This window comes from Apiospora hydei, assembly GCF_038363865.1.
Source record: "Apiospora hydei strain CBS 114990 chromosome Unknown utg000009l_segment0_segment0, whole genome shotgun sequence".
Lineage (NCBI taxonomy): Eukaryota > Fungi > Ascomycota > Sordariomycetes > Amphisphaeriales > Apiosporaceae > Apiospora > Apiospora hydei.
The window spans coordinates 6880173-6908002 of NW_027117368.1; the positions used below are offsets into that span (position 1 = coordinate 6880173).

The 27830-nt window shown below is 54.7% G+C and overlaps 11 protein-coding genes across 11 annotated transcripts; 2 read left to right on the forward strand and 9 right to left on the reverse strand.

Annotated features, from left to right (window-relative positions):
* Positions 1–271: 271 nt before the first annotated feature.
* On the forward strand, positions 272–1856 carry PG997_013976 (uncharacterized protein; the record flags this gene model as incomplete). The annotated part of the gene is made up of 4 exons (XM_066818290.1): positions 272–424; positions 748–1139; positions 1229–1293; positions 1354–1856. The coding sequence occupies 4 exons, from the start codon at positions 272–274 to the stop codon at positions 1854–1856; spliced, it is 1113 nt and encodes a 370-aa protein (XP_066663982.1).
* A 165-nt stretch (positions 1857–2021) lies between these two features.
* Positions 2022–4398, reverse strand: PG997_013977 (uncharacterized protein; the record flags this gene model as incomplete). The annotated part of the gene is made up of 5 exons (XM_066818291.1): positions 2022–2078; positions 2150–2884; positions 2907–3493; positions 3572–4059; positions 4364–4398. The coding sequence occupies 5 exons, from the start codon at positions 4396–4398 to the stop codon at positions 2022–2024; spliced, it is 1902 nt and encodes a 633-aa protein (XP_066663983.1).
* A 1192-nt stretch (positions 4399–5590) lies between these two features.
* On the reverse strand, positions 5591–6394 carry PG997_013978 (uncharacterized protein; the record flags this gene model as incomplete). The annotated part of the gene is made up of 1 exon (XM_066818292.1): positions 5591–6394. The coding sequence occupies one exon, from the start codon at positions 6392–6394 to the stop codon at positions 5591–5593; it is 804 nt and encodes a 267-aa protein (XP_066663984.1).
* A 551-nt stretch (positions 6395–6945) lies between these two features.
* On the reverse strand, positions 6946–9259 carry PG997_013979 (uncharacterized protein; the record flags this gene model as incomplete). Its single annotated transcript, XM_066818293.1, has 5 exons — positions 6946–7939; positions 7995–8128; positions 8196–8414; positions 8640–8728; positions 8878–9259. 5 exons carry the CDS (start codon positions 9257–9259, stop codon positions 6946–6948), a joined length of 1818 nt encoding a protein of 605 aa, XP_066663985.1.
* Positions 9260–10597: 1338 nt separating this feature from the next.
* Positions 10598–11419, reverse strand: PG997_013980 (uncharacterized protein; the record flags this gene model as incomplete). Its single annotated transcript, XM_066818294.1, has 1 exon — positions 10598–11419. One exon carries the CDS (start codon positions 11417–11419, stop codon positions 10598–10600), a length of 822 nt encoding a protein of 273 aa, XP_066663986.1.
* A 787-nt stretch (positions 11420–12206) lies between these two features.
* On the reverse strand, positions 12207–13075 carry PG997_013981 (uncharacterized protein; the record flags this gene model as incomplete). The annotated part of the gene is made up of 2 exons (XM_066818295.1): positions 12207–12629; positions 12677–13075. The coding sequence occupies 2 exons, from the start codon at positions 13073–13075 to the stop codon at positions 12207–12209; spliced, it is 822 nt and encodes a 273-aa protein (XP_066663987.1).
* Positions 13076–13664: 589 nt separating this feature from the next.
* Positions 13665–14384, reverse strand: PG997_013982 (uncharacterized protein; the record flags this gene model as incomplete). Its single annotated transcript, XM_066818296.1, has 1 exon — positions 13665–14384. The coding sequence occupies one exon, from the start codon at positions 14382–14384 to the stop codon at positions 13665–13667; it is 720 nt and encodes a 239-aa protein (XP_066663988.1).
* Positions 14385–15613: 1229 nt separating this feature from the next.
* On the forward strand, positions 15614–17267 carry PG997_013983 (uncharacterized protein; the record flags this gene model as incomplete). The annotated part of the gene is made up of 2 exons (XM_066818297.1): positions 15614–15897; positions 15983–17267. The coding sequence occupies 2 exons, from the start codon at positions 15614–15616 to the stop codon at positions 17265–17267; spliced, it is 1569 nt and encodes a 522-aa protein (XP_066663989.1).
* Positions 17268–17623: 356 nt separating this feature from the next.
* Positions 17624–18619, reverse strand: PG997_013984 (uncharacterized protein; the record flags this gene model as incomplete). Its single annotated transcript, XM_066818298.1, has 1 exon — positions 17624–18619. One exon carries the CDS (start codon positions 18617–18619, stop codon positions 17624–17626), a length of 996 nt encoding a protein of 331 aa, XP_066663990.1.
* Positions 18620–19006: 387 nt separating this feature from the next.
* PG997_013985 (uncharacterized protein) lies at positions 19007–19843 on the reverse strand (the record flags this gene model as incomplete). Its single annotated transcript, XM_066818299.1, has 1 exon — positions 19007–19843. One exon carries the CDS (start codon positions 19841–19843, stop codon positions 19007–19009), a length of 837 nt encoding a protein of 278 aa, XP_066663991.1.
* Positions 19844–22435: 2592 nt separating this feature from the next.
* Positions 22436–27754, reverse strand: PG997_013986 (uncharacterized protein; the record flags this gene model as incomplete). Its single annotated transcript, XM_066818300.1, has 1 exon — positions 22436–27754. The coding sequence occupies one exon, from the start codon at positions 27752–27754 to the stop codon at positions 22436–22438; it is 5319 nt and encodes a 1772-aa protein (XP_066663992.1).
* Between the last annotated feature and the right edge of the window lie 76 nt (positions 27755–27830).

Here is a 27830-nt window from a genome sequence, read left to right on the forward strand (position 1 = left end):
GCAGCCACCATACTCAATTCTTCCCTCGAGGCTTTGGGTATATTTAAACTACTCGCCACTCTCCCTAGGCCAGTGGAAGTCGCTTCCGGATCGGTGCCCTCAGACCCCCTCGCGATCAACACGACAAGGCGCAACTTAAACAGCTCTGCGCTCAGCTTATTAGAGCATGCTGGTCTGACGATCATTTCCTGGACCATTTCCTGGGCCACGTCACTACAACTACCATCTTCACGATTTATTACCTGTAAATAGTGGATGATTCTCGAGCAGGATGGACCCGAGCGAGAACCGTGGACCGCAGCTTATGGCTGTCGTAATCGTCTTCCTCATCACCGCGACGACGGCTAACACCATGCGATGTTATACCCGAATCGGCGTCGTAAAGGCTTTCGGAGTTGATGACTGGACTATGCTGATAGCTTATGTGAGTGAGAGCACTTGGCAGCGCCATGGGGTAGTGTCTAGTTGGTAGAAGGGGGTATTTGGCACCTCTGACACATATGTAGAGTTGACCACGATGACCATTGCTGATCATGGAACATGAGTCAGGTATTCTTTACTCTATTCTGTGCCTGCACAATAGCCGGTGTCCATTATGGCACTGGTCGGCATGAAGGTGCTCTTCTGGCAGTCAATCGGACGCGAGCTAGACAGGTAAACAAGAACCTCCCGGCCGCTGTTATCTCTCTTCCCATACGAACTCATACATACCCAACCGGCACTAACAATACGGGTATCTCCGCATAGTTCTGGTGGTTCTGCTACATCTGGTATGGCCTGACCATGATGTTCTCCAAGATATCCATCGGCGTCTTCATACTGCGTGTTACGGCCAACCGGTACCATACCTGGACCGTCTGGGCCATCACAGTCCTTACGGCAGTCGGCTGCGGGATCTTTATTCTCGTCACCATGTTCCAGTGCGCGCCCGTAGATGCTTTCTGGGAGGATCCTCAGGGCGCCGGCCGGATCTCCTGCATCGACGGTCGCGTCATGCGGGATCTCGCCTACGCCTACAGTGCCGTGACCCTGTTCATTGACTTGACCCTCGTCGTCCTGCCGCTCTGGATTGTGTGGAAGCTCAAGATGAGCCTGAGGACTAAGATCGGTCTCAGCGCTCTTATCTGCTCGGGTCTAGTGTAAGTTCCATGTATTTCGGTTTCCAGGTACCTTTATGGCTTGCTACGCACTGCACATAATGACTGACGCGATATCTTTCCTGCAACAGCGCAAGTGTAGGACCTGCTGTCCGGTTCGCTTACCTTGACAAATTCACACAGCCAGACTTCCTATGTAAGCTTCAAAACGTTCCATTTACTAACTGAGACCATTTCGCTGACTATTGCGCATTAGTCGACACCTCGGATGTAGCGATCTGGTCGGCCGTCGAGATTGGTCTGTCCGTTACGGCGGGTAGCCTAGCTACGCTGAAGCCCCTATTTCGGCTCATGTACCAAAAGCTATCCTCGAGGACGGCGTGTGCCACTAAAGGCTCATACGCGGTGGCTGCGCTGCCTTCCCCCACATCACCAACGGCGGCGCTGGACAAGTACAGCCCTACTTCTGCGGTGTTGCGGCCCAGCTCCTCGCTCTCGCCGAAACGGTCACCTCTCGACAGTCTGTTGACGAGCGCAGCGCCGAGCCTGCGGAACCAAGACCGTGGCTTCCATCGTGGCCGTCCTAGTATCACCGGTGAGATGCTGGAGTACCACGAAGTGCCGGCGCGGCCAACTTCTATCGCCCCCACACTCCCGCGCCTCAGTAGCGGCACTTGGCGTTTCTCTCGTGAGGATATGGATGACTTGGAGAAAGGCATAACTCACAATAGTTGGGTTGACATCTATCGACCGAGATGAACTTTTCAATTCCAAGCCCATATCATGAGGGCGTGTTCGAACTAACGGTACCACTATCATAAATAAAGCCGGGTTTACATGACCGGAAAGAACTTTTTGATATACACACCAACGCTCACAAGAAATATCCAGACCCAATACAGGCGGGCTGACCACACTGGCCGACTAGCTGTCCTTGATGATCTCATCCGCAATCTTCTCCGCCAGGGCATAGATGGTACTCTGCGGGTGTCCGGGTGGGAGGAGGGGAAACTACTGGCATCGACGACCCGTAGGCCTTCAACGCCAAATACGCGGGCCTTGTTATCGATGACGGCCATATCGTCATCCCTTCGCCCCATCTTGCAGGTCCCCACCGCGTGCCAGACCGTCATGAGGCTGTCGCGGATCACATCCAAGATCTCCGCATCCGTGCTCTTGTCCAGCCCGGGCCAGTACTCCGTGTCGGCCCCGACTCGGATAGACTTGAGCTCGTCCGTGGCCCAGACTTCGCGCATGCGGCGATACCACGCGACGGCTACGTCTTGGTCCGCCTTGGCGGTGAGCCAATTGGGGCTCACGAGGGGCAGGTCGCGCGTGCTGGCGCTGCGCAAGGTCACATTGCCGCGCGAGAGCGGCGCCACCATGGCGCCCAGGTTGGTCGCGTACTGCTTGCCGTCGAGGGGCTGCTGCAGGGCCGGAAAGGTGAAGTCGCCGATGAAGCCGTTGCCCGAGATGTGCTCGACCTCGGGCCAGTCGTCGGGGAACTGCTTCAGAGCCTCGAGCGACTCGGGCGAGAACGTGTCGCGGTACTTGGCGGGCAGCTTCTCCCAGCCGATGAACTCGACCACGTTGGACGTCAGCGGCCCCGACTGCGTCGCGACGTACTCGGCCAGCGTCTGCGCCAGCACCACGGGGTCGTGCAGCACGCGGTCTAGGGTGTCGAACGCCACCTCGTACGCCGGGCCGAACATGATGTGGTCCCACATGTTCTGGCCAACGCCGGGCAGGTCCGCGACGACGGGGGATCTCGAAGTCGTCCAGTGTCGCTTTGGGGCCAATGCCCGACACCATCAGCAGCTGCGGCGACTGGAACGTGCCGGCGCTGAGGATGACCTCCTTACGCGCGTTGATGGTGTACTCGATCCCGAGGGAACTGACGCGGACGCCCGTGGCGTTCTTCTTGTTGCTGCCGTCGTCAAACAGGATCTTGCTCGCCATGGTCTGCGTATAGACCTTGAGCTTCTCCATCACCTTGGCCTTGGCCTGGTAGATGTACTCGGCCGAGGTGCTGCGGGTCTGGTCCCGGGCCCGGATCGTGGATTGCGAGTAGTGGTAGCCCAGGAGCTGCCCGCTGCTGAAGCCCGTCGTGCGCTCCATGCCGACCGCCTGCAGGCCCCGCTCCAGCCACGTCGCCCAGACCGAGACCCAGTTCGTGTAGCCGACCTGTACGGGCCCGCCCGGCGTCGCGAAAGCGTCCGGGTCGTACTGCGTCGAGGCGTTGGCCCGGCGCTTCTCGGTGTTGGGCGGCATCAGGGTCACGCTCTTTTGGAAGTACGGCGTCAGCGCGTCGAGCCGGTAGCTGTCGTCGCCGACTTCGTCGGCCCACTTGTCGTAGGAGCCCTTGGAGCCGCGCTGGTGAATCATGAAGTTCAGAGCTGTTGTGCCGGACATCCATCAGTTAGCACATCATCATCTTGCATGATAGCATCATGGAGTTTCGTCATTGCACTCACCGGAACTTCCACCCAGACACTTGCCCCGGGCATAGTGGACGCGGCGACCATTGGCGCCCGCCTGCGGCTCCGTGATGAACTGCCAGTCGACGGTGGGTACCGAGTCCAGCGGGCTGGCGCCGATGCCGATGATGTCGCCGCCGGGCGTGGTGCCCAGGACGGGCTTGGCGATCTCGTAGAAGAGCCCCGCCTCGACGATGGCGACGCTGTGGCCGGCCTCGGCGAGCCGGTAGCCGACGGCGTTGCCGGCGGTGCCGCCGCCGACGACGACGTAGTCGTAGGTCTGGTCGACGCCGAGCGCGCCCTCGAGGGCGCCGAGCACGCCTTGGACCAGGCCCTCGCCCGACAGCACGGACTTGACCGCGCTCGCGAGGGGGTTCAGGAGGCCGCCGCCGATGCCGCCGAGGAGGTCGTCGAGGATTGGGGCGGCTTGGGCGCCGGGGGGCGAGAGCGCGGCGAGGGTGGAGAGGGAGGAGGGAGGGGGCGTGCTGGAAACGCATCTTGGGGGACTGGGAAAGGAGCGACTTGGTTGGTGGGTGGAACTTGGAGGGTAACAGTTCACGAATGTGAGGATACCAGGTGTATTAATGTCACACCAAATCAGAACAGTAATGTCACATACTAACTCAAGACTGCTCCAATGATCACTAGGTTCTTGACCCTCGTAGCACCTTTTACGTCATGTCATGAGCCCATTAGTCACTGTCAGGATCATGAACCATGGCGCATAATTTGGTTGCAAGAAGAGGTGTGAGTGAGATCTACTCCGGTTGGAAATGGAAATGATCACACGGATGCAGGCATGAAGGGGACAGAGGCAAGGCCATGGTAACGAGAACAGGATGCTTGAGGGGGTACAGCCATGGTACTGAGATCAGGCACACCTGCGAACGCCTGCATATGCCGCGGGAAAATGTGAAGATGGGTGGCATAGAGCGCCGATCACCATTCGGTTTCTGTGTGTGCCTCCGGCGCTCTGCGTTGCATTGTCACATTTTTTATTTCGGGGGCCCGGAGAGGGGAAATGGCGAGACTGGGCTTGTCGAACCTGCAGCCAAGTGGTGCGTACCCGATAGCTTGGTACCACCAACCCGGGTCACCAGCCCAATATTGCTTGCTGCATGCAGCTTGGTTGGCGGCAACGGCGGCATAGCAACCACACTGACGAACTGGTTGCTTCTTGAGGTTGCAGTAGCTCCAGGTGGTTCAAAAACAGGTTTATTCAAATTCGGTGTTGGATGCGACCGACCATTACTACCAGATCTCGGTCACTTTTTACAAATTTCTTTTGGTCGATTCATGATCTGGAGATGGACCACAAAACCAGATATATTTCAGATTTCCTTGGCGAAACCTCAGCTCGCATTTTGTTGGTTTGGCCCAGAGCGTTACGTTACATCGACATGGCCCTCACTCTGGAATGGAACCGGGGAGCCGGAATCAGGGGTGGAACCAACAACTTAACCATGGGAACGGGTTGGAACTGAGTCAGGTGCATTATGGTGGCCTTTTACTGATTTATTTACTATCATTGCTGTTGGTCTCCCTTCGCTAGTCCTTCGAAGTGTCGACGACTGCTTGATCGTCGGCGCTATTTCATCACAAGTTGTCACGTTGTCGGGCTGTTTGCGATTAATACAACCAAGCGTCTCTGGTAACTATACCGCGGAACATTTGTCAAGATCCAATATATCCAGGCCGTCCGTGGAATGTTTGCCAAGATCCGGCATAACCAGTCTATTCGAACGAAAGGAAGATATAACGTACCCAAAGTCACTTACTTATTATTGATTCTATCTACTGCCCCAGCTCCACTAATCTTACATGTACATAATATTCCTCCTGCCGCCCTAATATTCTCTCGACCTAGAGTCAATCCCAATCCGTCTGAACCATCCGTGAAGCCAGTCATTGACCGGCAGCAAAGTCTAGATATGACCATTGTTACGTTGCTTTCTCCCATAGTACGAAAGTAAGGAGGAGAGGAGACGGGGGAATCTTGCTCCTCCCACCGAAAAGCTACTTACCATATTGTCCCCGACGACGAACGTGCTGTTGTTGACGCCCAGCAGGCTGTCGGCCAGATAGGGACACAGCTGCGCCCGCCACGCGTCGGCCTGGACGTGGCGCCGGCCCCGGCCGAAGACGAAGCGCTTCACCACGAATACCATGGAGAAGGGGAGCGGGCCGGGCCGTAGGCTCCGGGTAGGGCTCGTGTTCGCCATGCTGAACGGTCGTTGGTGTCTGTCTCCCCGCCTTGAAGAGAAAATCGCTGCTCAGGGGCCGGTTGTGGTGCAAGTCGGCATACTCGTCCGTGATGAAGATCTCGAGATCGATGTAAGCCCTCTGCATCGGCGCCGGCAGGCCCCAAGCGCCCAAGACATCGAACAGTCGCCGCATCGCCGCGTTGCAGGCATCGACGTCCTTCATCGGGTCCGGCAATATGAAGATAAGTTCCCTCAGAAATGCGCGCCGCGGACCCCGGACGTAGAACTCGAACTTAGTCAGGTCGTCGTCTCCCCACGGACCGCTGTACGACGTGCCCATATAGAGAGAGTTACGATGATGGACACTGTTCATCGGGTAGGCAGTAGTGGTGGTGATGGTGCTCATATCGACGACGAGGCGCCGGAAGGTGCGCTGCTCGACCTCGTGGGCCCAGGCCCGGCTCACGCGAGCGAAGCGGGAGGAGCAGCGCGTGTCGCCGGGGTAGCGGTCCAGGTACGCCTTGTAGATGGACGAGATGATATTAGGTGGGAAGTGGTATTGGCGGCGGGAGGGGCGTGGGGGTGGTCGTGGTCGTCCTCCGGAGGCGGCGGCCATGATCTATGAATGCATACGTATGATATGGGTTCATCTTGTGAAAAGAGTTACGAGATGTGTTCAGAATGCGAATTCGGGAATTCCAGGACAAGAACTGTGAGCGTCATATTTGCTCAAATACACTCGACATAGGGCATTGAGTTATGAATAAGCAGTCGAGTAACTAAGTCCCGAACGTTGAATGGCTAGGCTGTTAGTGGCCGTTGGACGTTGGAATAGGCGAACGTTGAAGATACTCCCCAGCGCTGCGTTTCAACTAGCCCGTTAGATAGATGCTTTACTGTACTTTATACTGAGAAGAGTCTTATTCAACCAGCTTCGTATGTCATGGCTAAATCTAGAATGAACCTATGTGTCCCAAACAGAATAGTTGTAGTATATATTGATATCCTGTAATAGTCGGAGCCAACTTCGATTTTACCCGTTCCAAACTCACCAACTTGGTCCTTAATGTTTCCATATCAGGGGTAATTACTATAATAACCAGACTCTTTAAGACAGACAATCCACCAATGCCAACCCGCCATCAACCCTCCCCATCCTCCTCGCCATCACCCCATCTCAAAACCCAAAAATAAACTCCGGCCTCCGCTGAAACCACCCATCCCACGTAACCGGCCTCCCGCCCCCGGCGCCGCCGCCGCGTCCGCCGCCCACTTCTCGCGCAGCTCCTCGGCGGCCGCGATGGGCCCCAGGGTCCCGTACGTGCGCCCCACGCGCTCGAGCCCGCCGGCGACGAAGGCCTGCAGCTCGTGCTCGCGCGGGCCCGTCTCCATCCCGCACACGAACATGGGGAAGAAGATGAGCTTGGCCACGTTGGAGGCCCACGTCACGTCCGCGAAGATGGGCGTCAGCGTGTCGATGAGCGTCTGCCGCGTCTCGAGCCGGAGGGCGGCGACGTCGATGCCGGGGAAGTCGCGGTGGAGGTAGCTTAGATCTTCGTCCGACTCTCCCGCCTCCTCTTTTACTCTTTCCCCTTTTCCGTTTTCTTTCCCCTCTTCGGTGTTTTGGCGTTTTTGCTGTTGCACGTCGATGATGAGTGTGCGCAGCGCGTACAGTAGGATGGCGGACTGATAGATGATGGCCACATTGAGCCAGAGATCCGCCTTGGGCACCTCGCTCGGCGACTCTTCATCCTCGTCCTCCATCTCGTCGTCCGGGTCGGAGTAGTCTGCCCCAAACGCCGGGGACTTGCGGCGGGCCCGGCCGTCGTCGTCGAAGTCGACGCCGTTGCCCGAGGACTTCCAGCCGCGGAACTTCTTCATGCGCGAGGCCCAGGCGGGGGCGGAGAAGGCCATGAGCTTGCTCAGCACCATGCAGGTGCCCCGCTGCCGCTTCGCTCTGAGCTCCGGCCGGACCGTCGTGTAGCGCAGGTAGTTGATCAGGATCAGGGCCTGGAACAGCTCCTCGGGGCAGGGGCAGCTGATGGCCAGGTTGAACTGGAAGACGGCCGGATCGGCTTCCCAGTGGTGCAGGGCCATGGAGGTGGCGTTGGCCGCTTGGGGGTGGGTGGACGGGGTTGTGGTGGCGGCCATGACATCTATACTGTTTGATATTAGAACCTCAACGTTTAGTAGATAAGTATTGTGGTAGCACATACGCGACAAATAGTGCTAACAGGGGTTTGAAATAGGGGTTTGCGGTGATGATGGCTTTGAGCCCACCTCGCATCTGTATTATCCTTCTAGCGCCGTCGAGGTGGGCTCGCCAGTCCGTGTAAGCGGACTGTTGCATCTATTGCCATGTGGTTAGTAAAGTTGACGAGAGCCATAATTAGGTCATATCCGAAAAGGGGGCGCACCGTTGATAGGAGAAGACATATCACGCACATCAGCGTCGAGTCGCTGGTCTGCGTCTCGGGCTGGCCCAGCCATTCGTTGACCTCCTGCAGCGCCTGGATCTTGAAGTTGTACAAGTCGCGGTTGCGGCGGACCAATGCCGAGGAGCGGACATAGTACGGTTCCTCCGAGAGGACCCTATGTACCGTCGCAGTGCAGACGACCAGGTTGACATAGATGCGCTGACATGACATGGATAAGATTAGCTTTAGCTCCCTCGTCAATCGGCATCGACTTCATGATGCTGCAAGAATGGGCCCATGGGCACGGCGTGGGTTGCATTGTCTGACAAGGTGTGGTGCCAGGCAAGCAAGCAAGCAACCCTGTCCCTCCACACGCAGGTCCAACTGGGGTAGTACCACAGACACGCTTCGACTAAGATGGGAATGAATGTAATAAGAACTTACAGGCACCTTGTCCAGTCGCTGGATCAGAAGCTGGTAGGGATTAAAGTGTGTCGCTATCGAGATGAGATCGACGCTGACCCGTTCGTTGACTACGCAGCCACAGCCGCATGAACCGACCGTTAGTCTCTGACGCTTAGGAATCTAGGCCCAGCGATGCGGCCAAGGACCCCGCCAAGGACCCCGAAAGCGAGAAAAGGAAGGGGGAAAGTAGGAATAGAAAGGGCGGGTATATTCGTACAGTAGTTAATGCCGTCAAAGATTAATTGCGTCTCTCTGTACTGCGACGGCACAGGGTCCATAGTCATGGGCCCATCGTTGGTGGTGGTGGTGGTGGTGGCGGTGGTGTTCCCGTCTCTGTCGGGTACGGTATCCGTGAAACTGCTCCGCTTCACGAGCGATCGATGATCCCGCCGTTTCTCAGCCGCACCACTACGGCGACCAGCAGCAGTAGCAGCAGCAGCGGCACCACTGCTAATGCCGCCGCCGTTGGGTCCATATTCCTCGGCACACCTTGTCGCTGCTACAGCGCCACTGAGCTGGCATGACGTGCAGGCCGGCTTGTTTCCGTCGCAGGGGATGCCGCGGACTGAACAGTTGCGACAGCTACGAACGGACCACATTTCTCCAATGCATGCTGGCTAGGATAGAATCGTTCTTGGGATGCAGGGGTAGTAATGAAGCGGGAAAAGAATAATCAGTAGCACCTGACGAGCGGTGGTGGCAGTGATTTCAGCAGCAGCAGAGAGAGACGGGAGGTTCCAAGAGGCTTCATCAATATGACCCCTCCCGCTCTCCCCTCCTTCTTCCCCAAGTCCTATCTATCTGTGTGTGTCGCCAAGAAACAAGATCGGGGATAGGGACAGGGGGCGGGAAAAGCTCCACCACCTCCGTCCTCATTGGCGAGCGAGATAGGCTCAGACAGCCAATCATATTTCGAAAAGCTTGCAGCGCTGTCGGCAATCATCTGTTCGCATTTTACATGGCCCGTCAAGCTTTGTTCTGTCTTGGAACTTCCCGGTATGAAGTCTTCTGTACAGAGCCTTTGGCTGGGCTCGTTAAGGGGGATGAGACATTGTGCCCCGTAGAGGAACTATCTGAGCAGAACACAACGCAAAAGGTAGCTAGGAAGTTCCCTACTAGAACCCAGAACAGGATTCGAGTACCACATCAGGGAAATTCAACTCAAGCTGTACGAATGAGTACCTCGGCTATACCAGTTGAATTGCTATTATCTGAGAACAGATCAGCCCAGAAGGCTTCACAGCCAGCCACCAGATGAACAAACAGAGATGCCATTGTTTTTTAGCAGGGAGGTGTTTCATCTGTAATCGAATGTGAAGAAGACTGATTTCTATGACTGTTATCTAATTTACATCAAAGAGACTTCATGTGCTCAGTGGTGAGGGAGTGAGCGATACTGATATATCCACCATCAAAGTAATAATGCGTCTATCACCGCCGCAACGAGAGACGAACCCCCTACCGTTTCTTCCTCCGGAACCTCCTTTTCCTCTTCCACGACTTCAGGGCCAGGCAGCCCCAGCTCGTGGGCCATGTCGAGCTACCGTCTCCGTCGTTGTTGAACTCATGCTCATGGTCTATCATCAGACTGGGGGCACCCTTTAGACTTGCTCAACGGTTGTCGGCTACGGTCTCTTTTTCATTCCACTAAGGACGGAACACGGCCACCACAATTTCAAAAAATATCAATCCCACCAATATCGAACCCCCCAACATCACCAAAACCACCACCTCCTCTTCCCCCGGTATAGGAATCGGAATAATATCCCCAATCCCCACCTCATCCCCCGGAAACACCTCTTCCACCCCCACGTACCGCGGCGGCGGCAGCCCGAGCTCCCGCGCCAGGCTCGCCATCATCTGCCGCGTGAACCACTGGACCGCCCGGTGGCTCAGCACCGTTCCGTCCCCGAGCGCGTGGCCCGCGTAGCCCAAGGTCAGGGCCAGGCTGGTCGCGGCCCCCGGGGGTAGCGCCGGCGGTGCGCCAGGATGCCGGGGACGCTCGCGAGGCGCGCCCAGGGGTTGAGGTGGGGATCGGGGCCCGTCACGGGGCCTTCGACGTTGAGGGACATGTAGAGGGTGGCTAGGTTTTCTTCGTTGATGTCGACGGCCGTGTCACCGATCAAGCTTTCCGGCGACAGGGAAGAGGAAGAGGAGGCGGAGGCGGAGGCGGAGGAGTCTTTGTTGTTGATGTCGGGCCGGATCCATGCTCCGCGGTCCCGATCGACCTTCAGGCGGAGCTGTCTCTGCATTTGGGGATCCGGCGCCAGAGCCTGATGCAACGCCCGGCAGAGCGCCCTGGTAAGGTGGTTTTCGCTCGTCTTTTCGAACGGCGGCTTTGCGAGATCCAGCACCGCGAGGACCATGGCGTGCCCGGGGCCACAATAGGTACTCCACGAGCGTTTGACAGGGCTGCGGATAGTCTCTGGGTCAAACGTCGTTCTCTTGAGATGTCTTGGAACATTGGCCTTGGCCTCCTCTTCCGACAGGTGGCGCCAGGAGTACACGTCGAGCGGCATATGAAACGATTGCGAAAGAGACGTATCGTCGAATTTGGGAGTCATATCGCAGGATCCCGTGAAGTGACGACGCATCCTTTGCAGGGTACTTGACGGCATCATACCGACGCCGGTGCCGAAGACGTATATGGGCGATGGCTCACAGCCTAACATGATGGTCGGATTTGGGGCTTTGGGGTGCGCTCGTCGTTCCAAGGCTTCTTCGTAAATATCCAAGGCATGCCCTGAACTTGGAAACATCGAGGAACCCGGAGGTTATTTGCGTCCCTATAACGCGCGACATTTTGACACAAGTGTGGCCATTGAATGATGTTTGTTTGACTGGACTTTGGTCAGATTGGTAACGAGTATTGTGCGAGTTAGATGTAGACCTGATAATACATTGAGACTGGGGAGGGGAAAAAGTAGAAATGGAAAAAAGCTCTAGGCAGAAATATCGCTTCTATGTGATAGGAGTTGTGAAAAAGCAATTATGAATTCCAACGATAGGCTTGGTCAGGGAAGTAGATAAACCCGAAACTTATCCCTGGCTGCGTGGCTTCGTTGGTACCAGGGAGCTGGAGCGTCGCGCAGTAGTCGCGTTCCATGCACCAATGATTGCCAACCATCCGGCCTCAAGAAGGTGCCCCTTTTAGAAGTTAATCTACCAGACAATGAGAAGAAGGCTATCGCAGCTCCATGGGTCCTTTATCACCCCTCGGGAAACCGTCGAGCAAAGTGCTCAACAGTGGTTGGAAGAACAGTCACAGCTAGGATGCGACCGGGTGGCTGGCTGGTACAAGCCTCAGCAAATAGGCACGTGACAAGTGTAACGTGAGGGTTAATCGTACCAAATCCAAGAATTCAAACATACATTCATGGTACTGTTCGTTCCTTTTCAAGTTAAAGTCGTATAATTGACTCCAACTCGTTCTAATGATCGTGGAGGGCGCACTGGAATGCTACCCACGATTACCCCCTCATAACTCATCAAATATGCCATCTAGCACGTCAGCAGCGTCCAAGAACGGCATAGAGTCATCATCGCTCAGAGACTCCATCCCTTCCTCTCCCCCTCTCCAACGCCGCCCGGAAACAACTCCTCGGCACCCACGAACTCCGGAGGGCGCAGCGCCAGCTCCCTCGCCAACCCGGCCTGCATCGCCACCAGGAACCCCTGCACGGCCCCGCGGTTCCGCCGCTCCCTGTCCTCCGCGCTCAGCCCATCGTACGCGAACTTGCCCAGCTGGCAGTTCAGGCTCGTGGGCGGGTGATGCGCCAACCCCGCCTTCTCGAGCCGCGCCCACGGGTTGTTGTTCTTGGCCGTGGTGTCGGAAAAGCCGTTGCTGCTGCTGACGTAGCCCGTCATCCCCCAAGCCCGCGGCGGGACCGAACTGCCGATATTGAGCGCCAGGTAAAGCGTGGCGAGGCCCCCACCGTCACCGTCGATGTGTACTGCCGTATCGCCCAGCTGCAGCAGGGGGTGAGGGTAACGGGCCCGTCGTCCCCGGCCCACACGCCGGTTTCTCGGTCCGCCCGTATGGCGCGCTTCCTGGCCGCCGCGGGCGAGGGGGCGACGGCCCGCGCCACGGCCCTGCATGCGGCTTCGCTCGGCCGGGCTTCAGTGACCTCTTGGAAGGGCGGGCGGGTCCGGTCGAGTACGCCCAGCACCACGGCGTGGCCGGGGCCGTAGTAGGCGCTATAACTCCGGTCGACGGGGCTGCGGATGGTCTCTGGCTCCAAGGTGGCCTTTTCCAGCTTCCACTTCTTTTGTTCCACGTCCGACTGCCGTTTCCATGCATAGGCGTCCACCGGCGCGTGGAAGGGGCTGGTAGTGGTGCCTTCGTCGCCAAGATCAGGAGTCATCCTTACGTCGGTACCGAAGACGTACACGGGCGCCGGCTCGAAGCCAAACATGGCGAGCGGTCGCTTGTCCGGGGAAGCATCCGGAAGCGCTCGACTCTCCAGAGCCCGCTGGCGTAAGTGCTTGAGGCATGACTGGATCTGGGTATTTTTGACATAGTATCTTGTGGCCAGCCGCGTTGCGACCGCTCGAGACGTGTTTGGTAGCATCGAGGTCCCAGATGCCACGAGGCATTATCGCCCTTGAACCAAGAGTATGCTTAAATAGGTAGATAACCACAATGGACAATTGGCTCGAGATTGTAGAAGAGGCGTAGTTGGAGGAAGTTGTGGATTCAGATTTGGTGAAATGCAGGTTTGTTGAGCTCGGGCCCGCATGCTACTTCTGATTTCCATGATGCCTGAAAGAGAGGGGCGAAATACTATCATCACAGCGATGGAGTGGGTCAGGCAGACAAGAGCACATATACTTGCAAGCGCTTCTAAAGACAAAAAGTCAAAGATGAGAAGTGAGCATGGAGTTCAGGGGGGTGATGATCATTGCCTAAAATGCATGTTATGTCTTCTCCTAAGCTATACTGATTACACGAGATCTACAATTGAGTAAGTTGCCCCTGGAGTGTTTACAGCAACAGTCCAGACATCAAGATTCTGACTGGAGTATGCGGGAGACATGCCAGTGAAGAATATCCCGAGTAGCAATGGAATCCTCGATGCTGTCATGCCCTTTTCCCTTGACTTGGATGGCCCGATCAAGTCGCTCTCGCGCAAGCTTTTTCAGAGACATACTTCCGCCGCCTCCACCAGAAGGCTTGGTCTCTGCATCTTGCTGATCCTTCTCCTTGGTATCCTTCTCCTTAGACTCCTTCTCTTGATCCCTGAGGCTCTGCTCCACAAGCAGTGTATCTACGATGTTGGGGTGAATCCAGCGCAGAATATTCAAGTCATTGTTCGCGCCATGCCCAATGACAACCGTGTCGGGGCCGAGCAGACTCCACACCGCCTTCCGGGCCTTCTCTCGCCCAAAGAGGCAAGTCTTATTCCGGCGAGCGTCATTCAAGGCTTTCCACGAGACGCCCGAGAAGGGTGTGTTGAGATCCTTCATCTTGGCATCGGGCCAGACGAGGCTGTCCAGCAGGACGGCGGACGTAAAATAGTCGACGACGGAGACGCGGATGAGCTCCGACTCGCCTTCCTCGGTGACGCCCATCTCACAGTCGAAGACAACTGCGGCGCGGGCAGGCAACTTTGACTTGCTTGGCGGCGTGTGGTGGAATCGCCAATTCGACTCCAGCTCGTTGGGCTTGTACTGTCGAGGGTCGTGGACCTCCATGGCTTTGCAGGGCTTGGTGAACAGGGGCATGTTGCAGCAAGTCCACCTCCTCATCTAAGTAGTTTGAGTCAGCAATTTGATTGAGGTGCTTGGAACGGGGTGCATTGACAGACCTTGCGATCCATTTGCCCGTCGTGATACTTGCATTGGAGCTTGGCATTGCCGTTTCCATTGCTTTCCGGTGTATCTGGTGGGGGTAGTACAGGAAGGCTCCATTCTCCCTGACCTTGCTGGCTAGTTGTTGCAAAGGAGCGCGATGCGGCCTTTGCAGGCATCGAGGTTCTATCGCGATAACCTGAAGCGTTGGCAGGGCCATTTCTGCCGGGGGACGCACTTGACCGTCGCTGGTGATCTGCTGTTTTCTTAGGCCTGGCCTTTGCGGCATTCAAAGCTACGGTGGGTCAGCAGCCGAGACCGAGTCAATTGGCAACATGGGAGAGTTCACAAACCTCGACAGCATCGCTGGCATCGCTTTCTCTTCTCTAGGTCCGAGACAGAGAGCTGGGCGACGATGAAGCCCTTCTGCTTCAAGGTGCCTTGGGAATGGACCAATCCTCGGAGACACTGGATGTATTCAGGGGATTGCTTTGGGGCCTGTCCCATCGACTCTGCGAGGGAGATCCCATGCATTTCGGTCTCTGACTGCATCCTGGTGTTGCACAGTGTAAGATGATGATGGATGCAATCAAATCATGAAAGGTCCAACCTCGAAGTGAAGAGGGCGGGGTGGAGGTTGGCAAGAGACGAGAAAGAGGTACGCGACAGTTGGGTTGTTACTGGGTTGGTTGCAGCTGCGACAATTGACAGTTGACGTTTGCCTAGTGCTAGCGGTACCTGGCGTGACGTGCTAAGGTGCCTGGATTTTCAGTGGAGCGCGGCTAATTACGGGGCGGCCCGGAGGACGACTCTGGACGACCAACCTTTTGGTGGGCCTCCCACAGCGGAGATGGCACGACAATCAGTGTGCTGTGTCAGTCACGGGCGCAACAACATAAAAAGGAGCAATGGCCTGGAGACATGTATCTAGTGGCATGAAGCAATCTGGCTGCGTTCCATTGCACAGTGTTGATAGGGCTTTGTGCGTTTGCATTTCCAGTCACCTTTCTGCATTTGTGCCCAACAATTGATTCCGCCCTAGACACACACGCCTGCCTACCTTGCTAAAGAGCAAAGAGTCGTTGCTTGACACCCAGATCCGAAAACATTCGGCTTTGCTCGAAAATTGAGGTGCGATTATCGGGTATCATATCAAACCCGAGATGTCCCAATCACAGAACTCACGACTCTCAAGCCTACCAAATGAGCTCACCTTGCAAATACTCGGGGAGCTGGACTGGAGAGATGTCCGCTCCATTACCCTCCTTAACGGTGACTTCCGCTGGCGCTTCGTCGACTACTGGTTCGACGTATGCTATGAGAGCGAGGTCAACAGCAAATCCAAGTCCGAATGGTGCGTACTGCTGTTTTGCCATGCCGTCAAAACGAATTCTTCCGAGATCGTCCAGTATCTCGCCACCAGAAAGAATGATCTGGACCTCACAGGGTATAGGAATCCCCTCTTTCATTGGCATCATCTATTTGGAGATTAACAGATCAGTAGACTTAATACCAGCGCTGGCATAACTCAGTTTCCAAGCCCGTCAGCGCGTCGATTATCCATGGGTCTGTGCGAATGAAAGTTATCTGCACATGGCTATTACTGGCGATGCACCGTATGCTGCTTCGTTCCTTGTCAAACTGGGTTCCGACGTCGATGGGGACATCGGCCATTGCCCTGATCTCCCTGCTCTTTGTTTGGCCCTGGCAAGGGTCAATATGAGCTCGCAGAGGGAGAGAGATACGGCACTGAGAATCGCTTGCAGTAACACTTTACCAAGAATCGCCGCACACCTTCTCGCCAAGGGAGCCGACCCCAATTCTGTCAGCCCGTTCGGCTTGGGCGCATTACATGTAACTTTGATGAGACGACCTTTACCGTCGATTGTTCATGGTTCCCAGCGTTTCATTGCGGAATTTGACGTCTATTCTCTACTACGTCTACTTTTGGATTATGGGGCAGCGGTGGATCTGCCGACTCAAACAACCAGAGCACACATCTGCGGACCCCAGTGTTGGAAGTCCATGCAGTGCGACCACAGTGGTCAAACCGGTCTTCATCTTGCGGCTGCAAGCGGCTTCCCCATGTGCGCTCTTTTGTTACTTGACAACGGAGCAAACCATCGCCACCAAAATGCAGGTGGTTACACTGCACTTTATACGGCGTTATGTCAGGCCAACAGAGGAGTTGCTAATATCTTATTGAAATGCTCTTCAGAAGCAAACCCGGTTGTCAAGTTCCCTCAAGGGGTTACAACGCTACACATCGCATGCCGCTTTGCTTACACAGATATGGCCAATGCAATACTGCTCCGTGGTGCTGATGTCAACGCTACTGACCCTTACGGCAACACACCCCTGCACGAAGCCCTTTGCCAGATGGGGCCAGGGAGAACGGCTGATGTAGTAGAAACACTGAGACTCCTCGCTGAGCATGGTGCCGATCCTGATATCAGCTCCAGAGCCCCCACTCCACGACAGAAAGCCGAAGCACATCCGTCTTACGCAGTTCGAGAGATGTTCATCCTGGGTAAAGCCAAACCCTCGCGCATACTTCCTCTGGCTGCATCTTCCGAGGTCAGAGAGCCTTCAAACTCGAGCTCTAGTAAAAATGCTGGCGGAGGCCCCAAACCCGTCGACAAAACTGAACATGTGATCCGAGGTTTTGGAGAGTCCCCCCGAAAAGGCCATTCACCCGAGCGGTTCCATGTCTCCATATTGCGATATCCCAAAGTATTTCCCTTGTTTACTGGAGTCGGACCAGGCAGGCAATCCACCGCAGAGGTCGGTGTCCGATTCTATATCATTTTGGAGTAATGCCACTCAGAGGGTGGTCGATAAGCAACATATGCACCCGAAAGGTGCAAGAGAGGCCTCAGCAGACCAGGTCCAGGTAAAAGAGCAAAGGAAACCCGTCCGTGGAAAACGCACCAAATGGAAGCCATTGCAGCTGTGATGGATGGAATTATCATGGATGGACTCAGGAGGTATGCCATCAAGGCATCAACATATGTCTGCTTCGAGGATACCTAAAGTCCCACATACTAATATTGTATCGAGGATCTTAAACTACATTTAGTGAGAATAGGGGTCTCATCGGTAGTTGGAATCCATTGACCTGGACCCCCGGACAATGATTGTATAGTATCTGAAGGGAAGAGTCAAATTCTAGGCTAGTCAGCCAGTGAGCCGAATTCATTCCGTCCATTCTGCCTTCTCCGGACCATGCCAATCGATCTGTTATCCGATTTGTATGCCGTGCCCGATAGAGCCTCCTTGACTTCCTTGTCCGTCATGGAATCCGCCCTCCACAGAATCTCCGTGGTTCTGTCCGAAACCACCTGCGCGACACTCTGCCATACGTTTCCCAGCAAGGTTGCCCGGGTGCGGAGGAGAAACATCGAAACGGCTGCGCCCACCAGAATGGTGTGGGTGGCGACAATGCCAACAACTATGAGAAGCCCGGTCTTTTGTACTGGCATTGGTACTTCCTGGGCCATGACGTAAGAGGCGGAATGACTATAGATCCATCTGTAACTCTCGTCGAAGTATTGCATTTGATAGAGAGTAGTTGAAAGAGCTTGGACGGCGTAGGCTGGATTGTTCGTAGTGTTCAAGATATCCCGGAATAAGGTCGTATGTACGTCGTGGGCTGCGACGTTGTAGGATCTTGCAACACTATTGTCAGATTGCCAGTCAATGCCTCGTGCCAGGCCGAGTGTTTGTCCGCTGCTCATAATGTCGTACAATCCATCCGACTGAAGGTTGGATATGTCTTCAGATAAGGCCTGGGTTGGATCTAAGGCAAGGACACCTCGGCTGCCCAATTCTTTTCTTTCATGAGTAACTCCCAGCTGACGACGAATGTCGGAGGTATCGGGAAATCCACTGTAAAATCCCATCCTGCTCGGGTCCAGTGTCCATCCGATTGTAGGCTCGGATACTGCTGGGCCTCCGGACAGGGTAACGTTGGCATCGAAAGGGAACGGGTTCATGAAGCACTCGCTGGCTGAAAAGATCTCGAATTTTGATGGGTGGACCGCCGTAGTCCAGGGACCTTGCCGCAAGAACGACCAACCTTCGGTACTTATTGTTTCGTTGTTCAGAATGTCGCTGGATTTAGACCGGTTTCTCTCATATATCTCACCGATATTAATCTTGAATACCATGAAGCTAAGTGTTGATGAGCGCTTATTTTCCGATGCAAATGGTGAATGCAGTTTAATATTCCGCAACGTTGTGGTTGGACAAATGACGGCCCTATCGTTTGAATGCAGCGAACAGTTGAAGAATGTATTGCCATTATCCTTTTCAGACCTGATTAAACCCGGTTGCGCATCATTATTGAAAGAGTTTCCGGTAATAGTTGAAGGAGTTTTGTGGATTGTAGAGCCGATCGTTTTCAAAGTGACATTGGATAGGGTAGGGCGAACACACAAAACTCGGGCGTTCCACATCCGCGCATTTTCAGAGTATCTCATAAGGCGTAGTCGAGAGCTTACATCAGCCCATGGGATGGCAGCGCGAATAGTGACACCAGTGTCCACGTACCCCCTCTATGCCGTCTCTTCCTCGTGTTCCGCATCCTCGTGGTACTCTGCAAATCGCCAAAAGGCGCTCGGGGCAGTGCCGCAAGCATTGTTCCTGTCCAAGAAAAGGGTATTGATACCGAGTGATACCGGATCAGCGAAATATATACTTGCCGAATTCTTCGGCCCAAGAATACTGATGGAGGCAAAGTCTGAAAACAAAATAGTAGATATGAATTGGCTCATTACCACCAATACGGACGAGATGAGAATGATAAAGGAGTGCGTGTAGGTCGCTTTCGAAGAAGTTTTTCCCTTGAGCTGTTCGTATTTTAGGAGACTCAATGGGGACAATCGGACCGCCCTGGTAATAGACAGCAACGGTAGTTGGTACAGATTAGTACTCGCGCTCTCAAGGAATATCGCAGATGTCATTGAAGCGACCATCGCAGCCTGCAGCGTGACCGCTGCACGCATAGCAGCGGTGAGTATCGTGATTGTTCGCGTGAGCCAACCCGAGTAAACGATAGTTTGCCAAAATTGGCTGGGGTACATACTCTTGGATGCTTGATCGGCCCCTATCCATAGGAAGATAAGAACGCCAGGGCATGCAAAGAGCACGAGAGTCCCAACGATGAGTATTAAAAGGCCAGACGTTCCCAGTCTTTCCCAGAAGTGTCGGGGTGGTGCTTTTGGATGCGGAAGCAGCAACTCCTGGGTTGACAAGTCCGATTTGGACGTGGTTCCAGGAATGGACCAGGGATCAAGGGAACAGAGTGTTTCTTCGTGCTGTGGACCTAAAGAGTCCTCCTGATGTGTAGCCTGTGAGTCCAGGAGCTCCAGGGGCCTCTCAGCGACCTCCATGCTTTCTCGAGCCGATGGGGACGGCATATCAGCGAATAAGTCTGGGCATATGTGTACCAGAGTACTGGAATGAGGTAGAACCTAAACAAAAGGGGGTGGAGCAAGTGCCTGAGTCTCGATGTTATGGAACAGAGCTGATGATGGTGGAAAGCCGCCTCGAATGCAGAAGAGAGGTAATCAGAAGGGAAACTGCAGGGAAGCGAAGGAAAAGAACCAATCCATAATTTATATCTAGAGAGGGAAGAAGAAGGTGGGCAGTGCGCTGAGCTGCGGTCTTGGTCGCCAAAGAAGAAACAAAACATCCCACGACATCGTGGCAGTGTCCGTCTAGGCAAGATGCAGTGCCGCTATGGAAATGCAACATTCGTCCGCCGCTTACCGAACTGCCGATGGAGGGGTTCTTGGAGGTTGGGGGAGGGCAATGCTGGCACTGCCTTGTTTCGATACTTTGTCTACCAGAGCCTCTCGGTAGCCATATCTATGCAGTCGTAGCCTGATATTCGCAGAGGCACCCTAGCCGGCATATGTGGGTATTCAGGCAAATGGGGAAAGGGGGCCATGTGACTCACGTCGTGCTTAGTCCAAAGGGTAGCCGGTAAGGCTGGGGAGACGACACCATTATTGGCAATGTCACCAATCGCTGCGACAGATGAATAAGATCAACCCCGTTTTTAGATTACATAACAATGTCAAAGTAGACGTAACTCGTGGCTAGGGAATTGAAGTATCTGATACACCCTCTAACATATGAATTTCGGCAGTAATATAACCAGGAATGGCCAAGGTAACCAGTACACAAAAGTAATAACTGACCTGCGTCAGCCCCTCGCTGTCGTCTTCAACAACTTCCAAATCTGGATTCCCAAACGGTACCCTCTTGCTCGCTTTAACATATGAATTTACCCAATGCCACGATGTATGCTAATGAGTGCTCTGCTCTCTGCGCTCACAACTTGACTTAGCGAACAGGAAGACAAGGGTACACATTTGTGGATCAGGGCCAGCCTTAAAGATAACCAGTGTGAGAGTCAAGCTTCGACTCATGGTTTACGTTCCGCTGGCCGAACCCTGATTCGGCATCTGACCGGTCCTGGTTCAAGGAATCATGGGATGAATTAGGGGGACTTGTTATGCATAAACATCATGGCAACATTAATTCAACGACCAACCGGAATAGAAACAGCAACGGTGGCCTGATTGATGTCGTTGCGAGCCTACCCAAGCGGCGGCGGCGACGGTCTAGCACGAGCCCCGTGATCTAGCCGCCCCGCTGGACGCAGCATCCCCGGTAATCTGACGATGTCCGGATGTGTTTGGCCCCTAAGCATCCCCAGGGCCTGGCTCATGTAGCAGCTTTTGTTACAGGAGGTGCACTACGCTATGTTCTCAAAGCTCCCTGTACAGCGACAGGTCGGGCCGCTTATTTAAAAACGCATAATCACAGTCACCGCCTGATTTCAACAGATCCATTCCCCCCTCCTCGGACGATCTTCTCTTGGCCCCCAGGCGTCAAAGCGATGAGAGCCACGTCGACCCGGCACCGGTTCTCTCCACCTGGGAAAGATCTCCCCGTGCAAAATTCGTGACAGAGTATATGAAACCTCTATTCAGGTGAGTGCCAACGGCAATAATGGAAAGCACCGAGTAGGATGGGCAGCGCTGTCCTATCACCCTTCAGCTAACCAAGTTTCGGTCACGCGAACGCGTTACGGAGTTAGTATTGGAAGCTACTGAAGCACGTAGCTATGAAAGCCACACCTACTCACCAGAAAACCAGCAGAGAAAGAGCTGTTAAGATTCACTAATGATCATATGGTACTCCATTCAAATCAAGACTGATTATGACAATCTAATTCGTTATTCAACAAGGCCATTCCATTAAACAACATTGATTGTTATTGATGTATTAATATCCCTTATGCTGAATCGTCGTGGTACGGGTATCTTCCGCCATACGCATCGTAAGCGCGTTCAAACATCTATATGACCGATCCGGACGGGCCATGGGATCACCAAGCAATGATCCACCAAGACGAGGGCACCAGCAACGACAAGACAATGGTATATTCCAACCCATGATCGATCGAAGCAGAATATGCAAAAGAACTCGAGAGCAAAAAAAATAAAATAAAATAAAACGCAGATACGCAATAGGGTATTTCAGACAGCCTTCCTTCCATCCGCAGATGGTTCCCGCCAAGTTATTGGCACATGAAAATGCACGACAGACAGGTATGCGAACTAACTCCGCTATAGTTGATGATGATAGTAACGATGGGTAATAAAAAGGACGGATATCCAATAAAATAAAAGAGAAGCATGACGACATGTATCCCGTCAGTAAGCAAGCCGACCAGCGAAGCGCGTAAGAGAATAATGAGTTGGCCTTTCCCAAGAAAAGAGTCGAAAACTCATAGCGACAACATGTATCCAAACCCAGTGTGCGAAAGCCTATGCATAGCAGGGTGATATCAGGAGGCCAACTAAAATGCGGTATATCCAGGGGGTATAATGTCTAAGGAAAATGATGACAAAAAAGAAAAAAAAGGTGCGCCTACTCCTTCGCCCATAGACATGGGCAGGGTACTGTGCTCATCCCAAGCCCATCATCTCATTCTGGCCCAGGAAGGTCCTGGCCAATTCATCACCACCTTGTTCGGCGGCTTCCATCCAGTGGATAGCGACGCACATGAGGGCTGGGTCGCTCCTCACATCGCCATCCTTGCCGCCGTCGTTCATGCCCATAGAGGGCGCATTCCCACCGAGTCCAGCCCGGGCCCTCTCCCCAAAGTGTCTGGAGCCACCACCGGACCGTGCGCCAAACTTCTCCATGACCGTCTGCTTGAAGACCTCCCGAGGCTTGGAGAGCGGCAAGGTTGCTCGTTCTACTAGTTCGGGGTTGGTCAGGTGAAACAGGGCCAGTTCTCTCTGCGCCGTCGCGTCTCCCTCCTTTGCCGTGATGGTCCACATACGGGCGGCATCTCCCAGAGAATAGGGCATTACCGAGCGAGACGTGTTGGTCGAACCTTCACTGCTTACTGATGTCTTTCTCGGCTGGGTTTGTGTATGCAGTTTGACAATCTCGTCCGCAACTTCAACCATCGTGTGGCACACATCTTGCTTCACCGCCAGCGCTGCAAGACCCATGTCCCAAAAGGCCTTCCCTTTGTCGGTCTTGTCAAGGGTATCGGCCGGGACAAGAGCAGCAATGAACTGGAGATCCCTGAAGAGTGTCTTCGGGCGGATGCTCGCATCCCGGAAGAGCGATTGAAGCACATTGGCGATAGCATCGGTGCTTGCGGGGTTGATTGAGATGACGGAGCGAGCATCGTCCTTGATGCCAGACCTTGGCTGCATAGGCGAAAAATCGGGCGCCGTAATGGTTTGCGACCGTCGGTCTCGGACATTGTCAATAGTTTGTTCCATAATTTTAGAGTTGCCGGCGACGTTCCCGTCTTCGTGAGCCATGGCGCTGCTTCGCAGACCCCACTTGGGCCGACGTCCGCTGGTCGACAGAGATGCTATGATCAAATGTTTCAGTTTGTTAAGAGCGTCAAGCTTGACATAAGGGTTGGGGTGGACGCAGAACATCCCCAACAAGCGCTTGTACGCCTTGCTGAATGGGAAGTCGGCTGTCTCGTTCCTCGTGGTCGAGGTTGACCCTCGACTCTGCGTAGTTTCGGCTGTCGCCGCGCTGTCATTGCTGAGGACGGTGGCGGTTTCGGAACCTTCTCCGGCCCCATCGACGCTACCGTGATCACCTGCGCCGCGAAGATTGCCAAAGCTCTTCTTCTTTCCGAGTACCCTGTGCTTTGGAGTACCTCTACCGGAACTCTCCTTCCTGGCAGCGAGCTGATCGAGGCTTTGTGCTTGCCGTCGATCGATGCACTCTTGGCCGAGCCCTCCGAACCATGAGTCGGTCTCAGAGCCACTGGAGAATGCATAGTTTCCGAATTCTGACAGCAGAAGAGTAGTCAATGTCTGCTTGAGCTCTTCCAAGAAACGCTGTTTCTCCTCGGAAAGCCGCTGAAGATGTACGGTTTCATTGGAGGCCGAAGTACCTGGGCGGCCATTGGATTGCTGAGATGGGTAAGAACGTTGAGATGGGTAGGAGAAGGCACTGGAGAGATTCGTGATGCTTGTTGTTGGAGACTGGGCTCGGGAGGTGACGGAGTTGCAAGACGGCATAGTTGATTGAAACGGCGACCAAAACGTGGCATTGGAATCAATGGCATGCACCGGGGAGGCCATCCCGAAGTAATCTTGCGAGTCGAAAACGTCCGATATCGCAATGCTGGCTCTCGAATAGCTGTACCTGGAGTCGATAGACAGCTGGCTGACGTTGTGGGCCGTCATGGCTCGCAGATCTCGAGCAATCGAGTTTGGCCGACTCGAGGTGGATGTGTAGCGACCATCACTGATGACGCTTGCGGAGTCATCTCCGCTCCAGTAGCTCTCCTTGTCTCTCGCTGAAGCTTTCGAGCCTTCTAGAGATTTTCGATCGCGTGTGTAAAGCTCACTTGACCACAGTACCGGACCAGTCTCAATACTTTCGCCAACAAGTTTGCTGATGCAGCTGTCAACCTCGCAGCAGAATCTGTGTATGCGTTCCTCACCCGGACAGAAGTTCTCGATGCCATTCACCTCGAGCCACTTGGCCGTCTTCTCGGCCTGGTCATCACTCAGCTTGTTGGGACCACCTTGTTCCTCACTGGCAGCTAGAAGATCCACCATCTGGGATTCGTTTCGATATAGGAAGTTGGCTGCAGGACCGCGAGAGAGTTGAGCGCGGGTACGTTGGAATGCGCCCCATCTTCGTGGAACGCCCATAATCTTCAATGCACTGCAAATGTTGCGAGTATGCTCGTATGGTGCCGAGTTGTGTACGTCGGTCACGTACCACATCTTGTCACGGAGTGCCCGAAGGCACTTCATCATCGAGTCAATCAGACCCTCATGACGCTCCTGGCTTTGCTTGAGCCAGACCAACCAGGCATCATACTCTTCAATGGCAGAGGCGGACCTGCGTATGGAGTCTCGTGGTCCGCGAGAAAAGATGTTGAGTAGCGTAGCGAAACCGTTTCTGCGCAGAGAAGGTGATGCCAAGGTATTAAGCTGTTGTAAAGTCTTCCAGTACAGATGCGCCGACACAAAATCGGACTGGATTCTGGACTGCGACGAAGCAGCCGTGAGCATAGTAACAAGCACCGGCGTCTGTGGCTCATCCGCTGCGGCCGGATCCTTACCATTGTTCGATGGCTGGCTGGGAGAACTGAATGTACTGCTCGATGATCTGGTGTCAGGTTCGCGCCTCCGATAGGGGTTTCGGCTGGCCATTGATGACTCTGGAGTGAGGATCTTGTTCCTGGACTTGTACTTCTTGAGGCCAGACGCGCGGTTACTGAATGTTGTCTTGGCGCCTCCGTCCTCGAGCCCCTGTGGGATCTCGAACTCCTCCACTAGCTTCAGGACAGAGTCCCGCAGCTGGTGGTAGTCCTTGTCCAGCTCTGGACGCTCATCGAGATCCTCATCCTCGGTCTCACTCGTGGTAGATGAGTTCTCTTCCTCTGGCTCATCGTCAGGATCATATGTCATCTGCAAAGACAGGCCGAGTCCGTCAGCCGAAATGAATACCACGGCCCATTTCTCTGCGCAAGGATGACAAGCTCCCGAAACGACCTCGGGTCCTAGTATCTGGACCATCTCGTGCATTGCTAGCCGCAAACGGTAGCCGTCTTCTTCGTAGTTGCTGAGGCGCTTTTGGCTGGCAGCATCAGTGAGCGGCGGTGAATGATGTTGTGGACCATGTCCAAGCTGATCTTCCAGAAGTGGCTCCTTGGATGTTGTGGCCTCGCTAAGGACAGAGGACGCACTCATACTCAACACTGAAGCAGTATCAAAGTTACTCCGCGAAGTAGCAATTGAAATGGGCTGGGAAATGGCAGAGAAATTGGAAATGGAAGGTGCGCCAGACCGTATGCTGGAATGGGCGGAATGTGGCCGTCGCTGCTCAGGGAAGAGAGCATTGACAAGGGTAATGATATCAGCTGGGCTGATGACCAAGTAGGGGTGGACCTCAGCCGTTTCCCTGAGAGAAGTGATGGACCGAGCTGGCAGTAGCCTGGCAAACCTCTGAGCCCTAGATGGCTTGAACCGGGCCAGGATGCTTTCCACGTGGCCCTTGATCTTTGGTGGAGTAGAGACTGGCTTGTGTGGACTGTTCCAGGTCATGTCCAAAACCAGCTGTTGGGCACGCTGGGCTACCTGCTTGAGAATCTTCTGCCTTCCATACTCTGTGATATGGTACTCGGACATCATGCCATAACTCTCCGGGTGGATGACCACGGCGAGTAACCAAGAAGAGAAGAGCCATTTGGATACGAACCATCTGCGAGTGCTCTCAACGAACCTGCTGTCCAGTCGGCGCAGGATCTCATTACCTAGTTCAAGGAGGCCCTCAGGGATGCCGGTGGCATCCTCGTCGTCAATGATCTCAAACAACTCGTCAATGGCCCGGTCGTAGAATTCGTCAGCGGCAATGTTGTCCTTGTGGGTCCATTCCGAGATGTTGAACCTGGTTCCATTGGAGTCCTCTGCCCGGTCGAGCAGGAAAGCGCCGTCCTCGAGGATCTTCATCAGGTACCATTCCAAGTTGCTCCGGCCGGACCAGTCCCGCATGGAGGACCAAACGTTGAGAACTGAAGTCAGTATGGTCTCGCTAGCAGAGTTCTTAGCTTCTGATATTAGACGCGCACACGCGTTGGCCCAGATCTCGGTTCGTCGCTTGTCCTCGGCACTATCCGGCCCGGCTGAGTTGGCAAAACATGTATGGACGAGAGCAGACAGAGGGTCATGTCTCTGGAAGGATAGAAGGCGTTCGACTGCGCTGGGGCTGGATCCAAGGCCCCGGTGGGATGCCTGCGCATGCCCTCGCCCACTGGGACGGCTGTTGAAAGGCAGGACGGATTCTATGGGCTCCAATCCTTGGTGAAACGTAGTCAGAGCCTTGAGCTCGGTACTGGATAAAGAACATAGTCGCGTGGCCAGGTAGTGAGGATTGGTCCGCAGCTGGGTAAAGAAATCCAGGAAGGCCTCCCTGGCAGAGGCCGATATATCCATCAGGAACGGTGTCACAGACATACCAGGATCGGTGTTGTTCGGCGTATTGCTGGGATCCTCTAAGCTCTCGCTGGAAAGGCGGGCGGACTGCAGGTTCTCCATGTCGGGCTCCAAGAGCGCGAAGCGACGGGTGTCTTCGCAGCTGTTCCGGACATCGTGGATGGCGCCATATAGGTTAGCGAACGCCTTCTTGTCCTCGTTCCGGAAGGAGTCGGCCAGGTTCCTCTGGGTGATCTCCCCGCATCGTGTCAACCTCGCGGAAAGGGCAGTCGAGACCAGACTTCGTTGTAGGCGTATCCGGGTATTTGCGCGCTTGCGCTCCTGGTATTTGGACAAGCGGACCAGGTGGGCTAGTTCCTCCAAGGTGGTACTCTCACCATCCAAGTTCAGCTGGGGATTTGTATATAGGGATGCATCTGGTAGAAGCGGCTGCGGATAGCTGTAAGTTGGCGTGGACTTGGTCTTCAAGGCAGGCCGGATGGGCGCCGCGGGTTGAAGGTAGTCGTTCTTCTTCTCCTCTTCCACGGGCGCTGGGGAGGAAGCCTGGGCTACGACGGGCTTCTTATACGCACTTGCGCCCTCCGAGTGATGGGGAGACCCACGTCTGTCGTGTTCGGCGCTTCGTCGCATCGGTAAGGTCAGCACCGTCTCTCGCCGTGGCTCTTCCCGGGCGGGACTCCTCGATCGGTTGCGACGCCGCCGCGACACATTTGGGCGTGCCTCGGGGGACGGGGTAGGCGAGGGCGACCGGTTGTTGTTGGTGGTGGTTGGAGACACGGCTAAATCATACATCGGGAGGTGTCAGAAATGGGCATTCCCTTCCCCAAGGTACAGGTTGAACGGTGATGTGTAGTATCCCTAAGCTCGA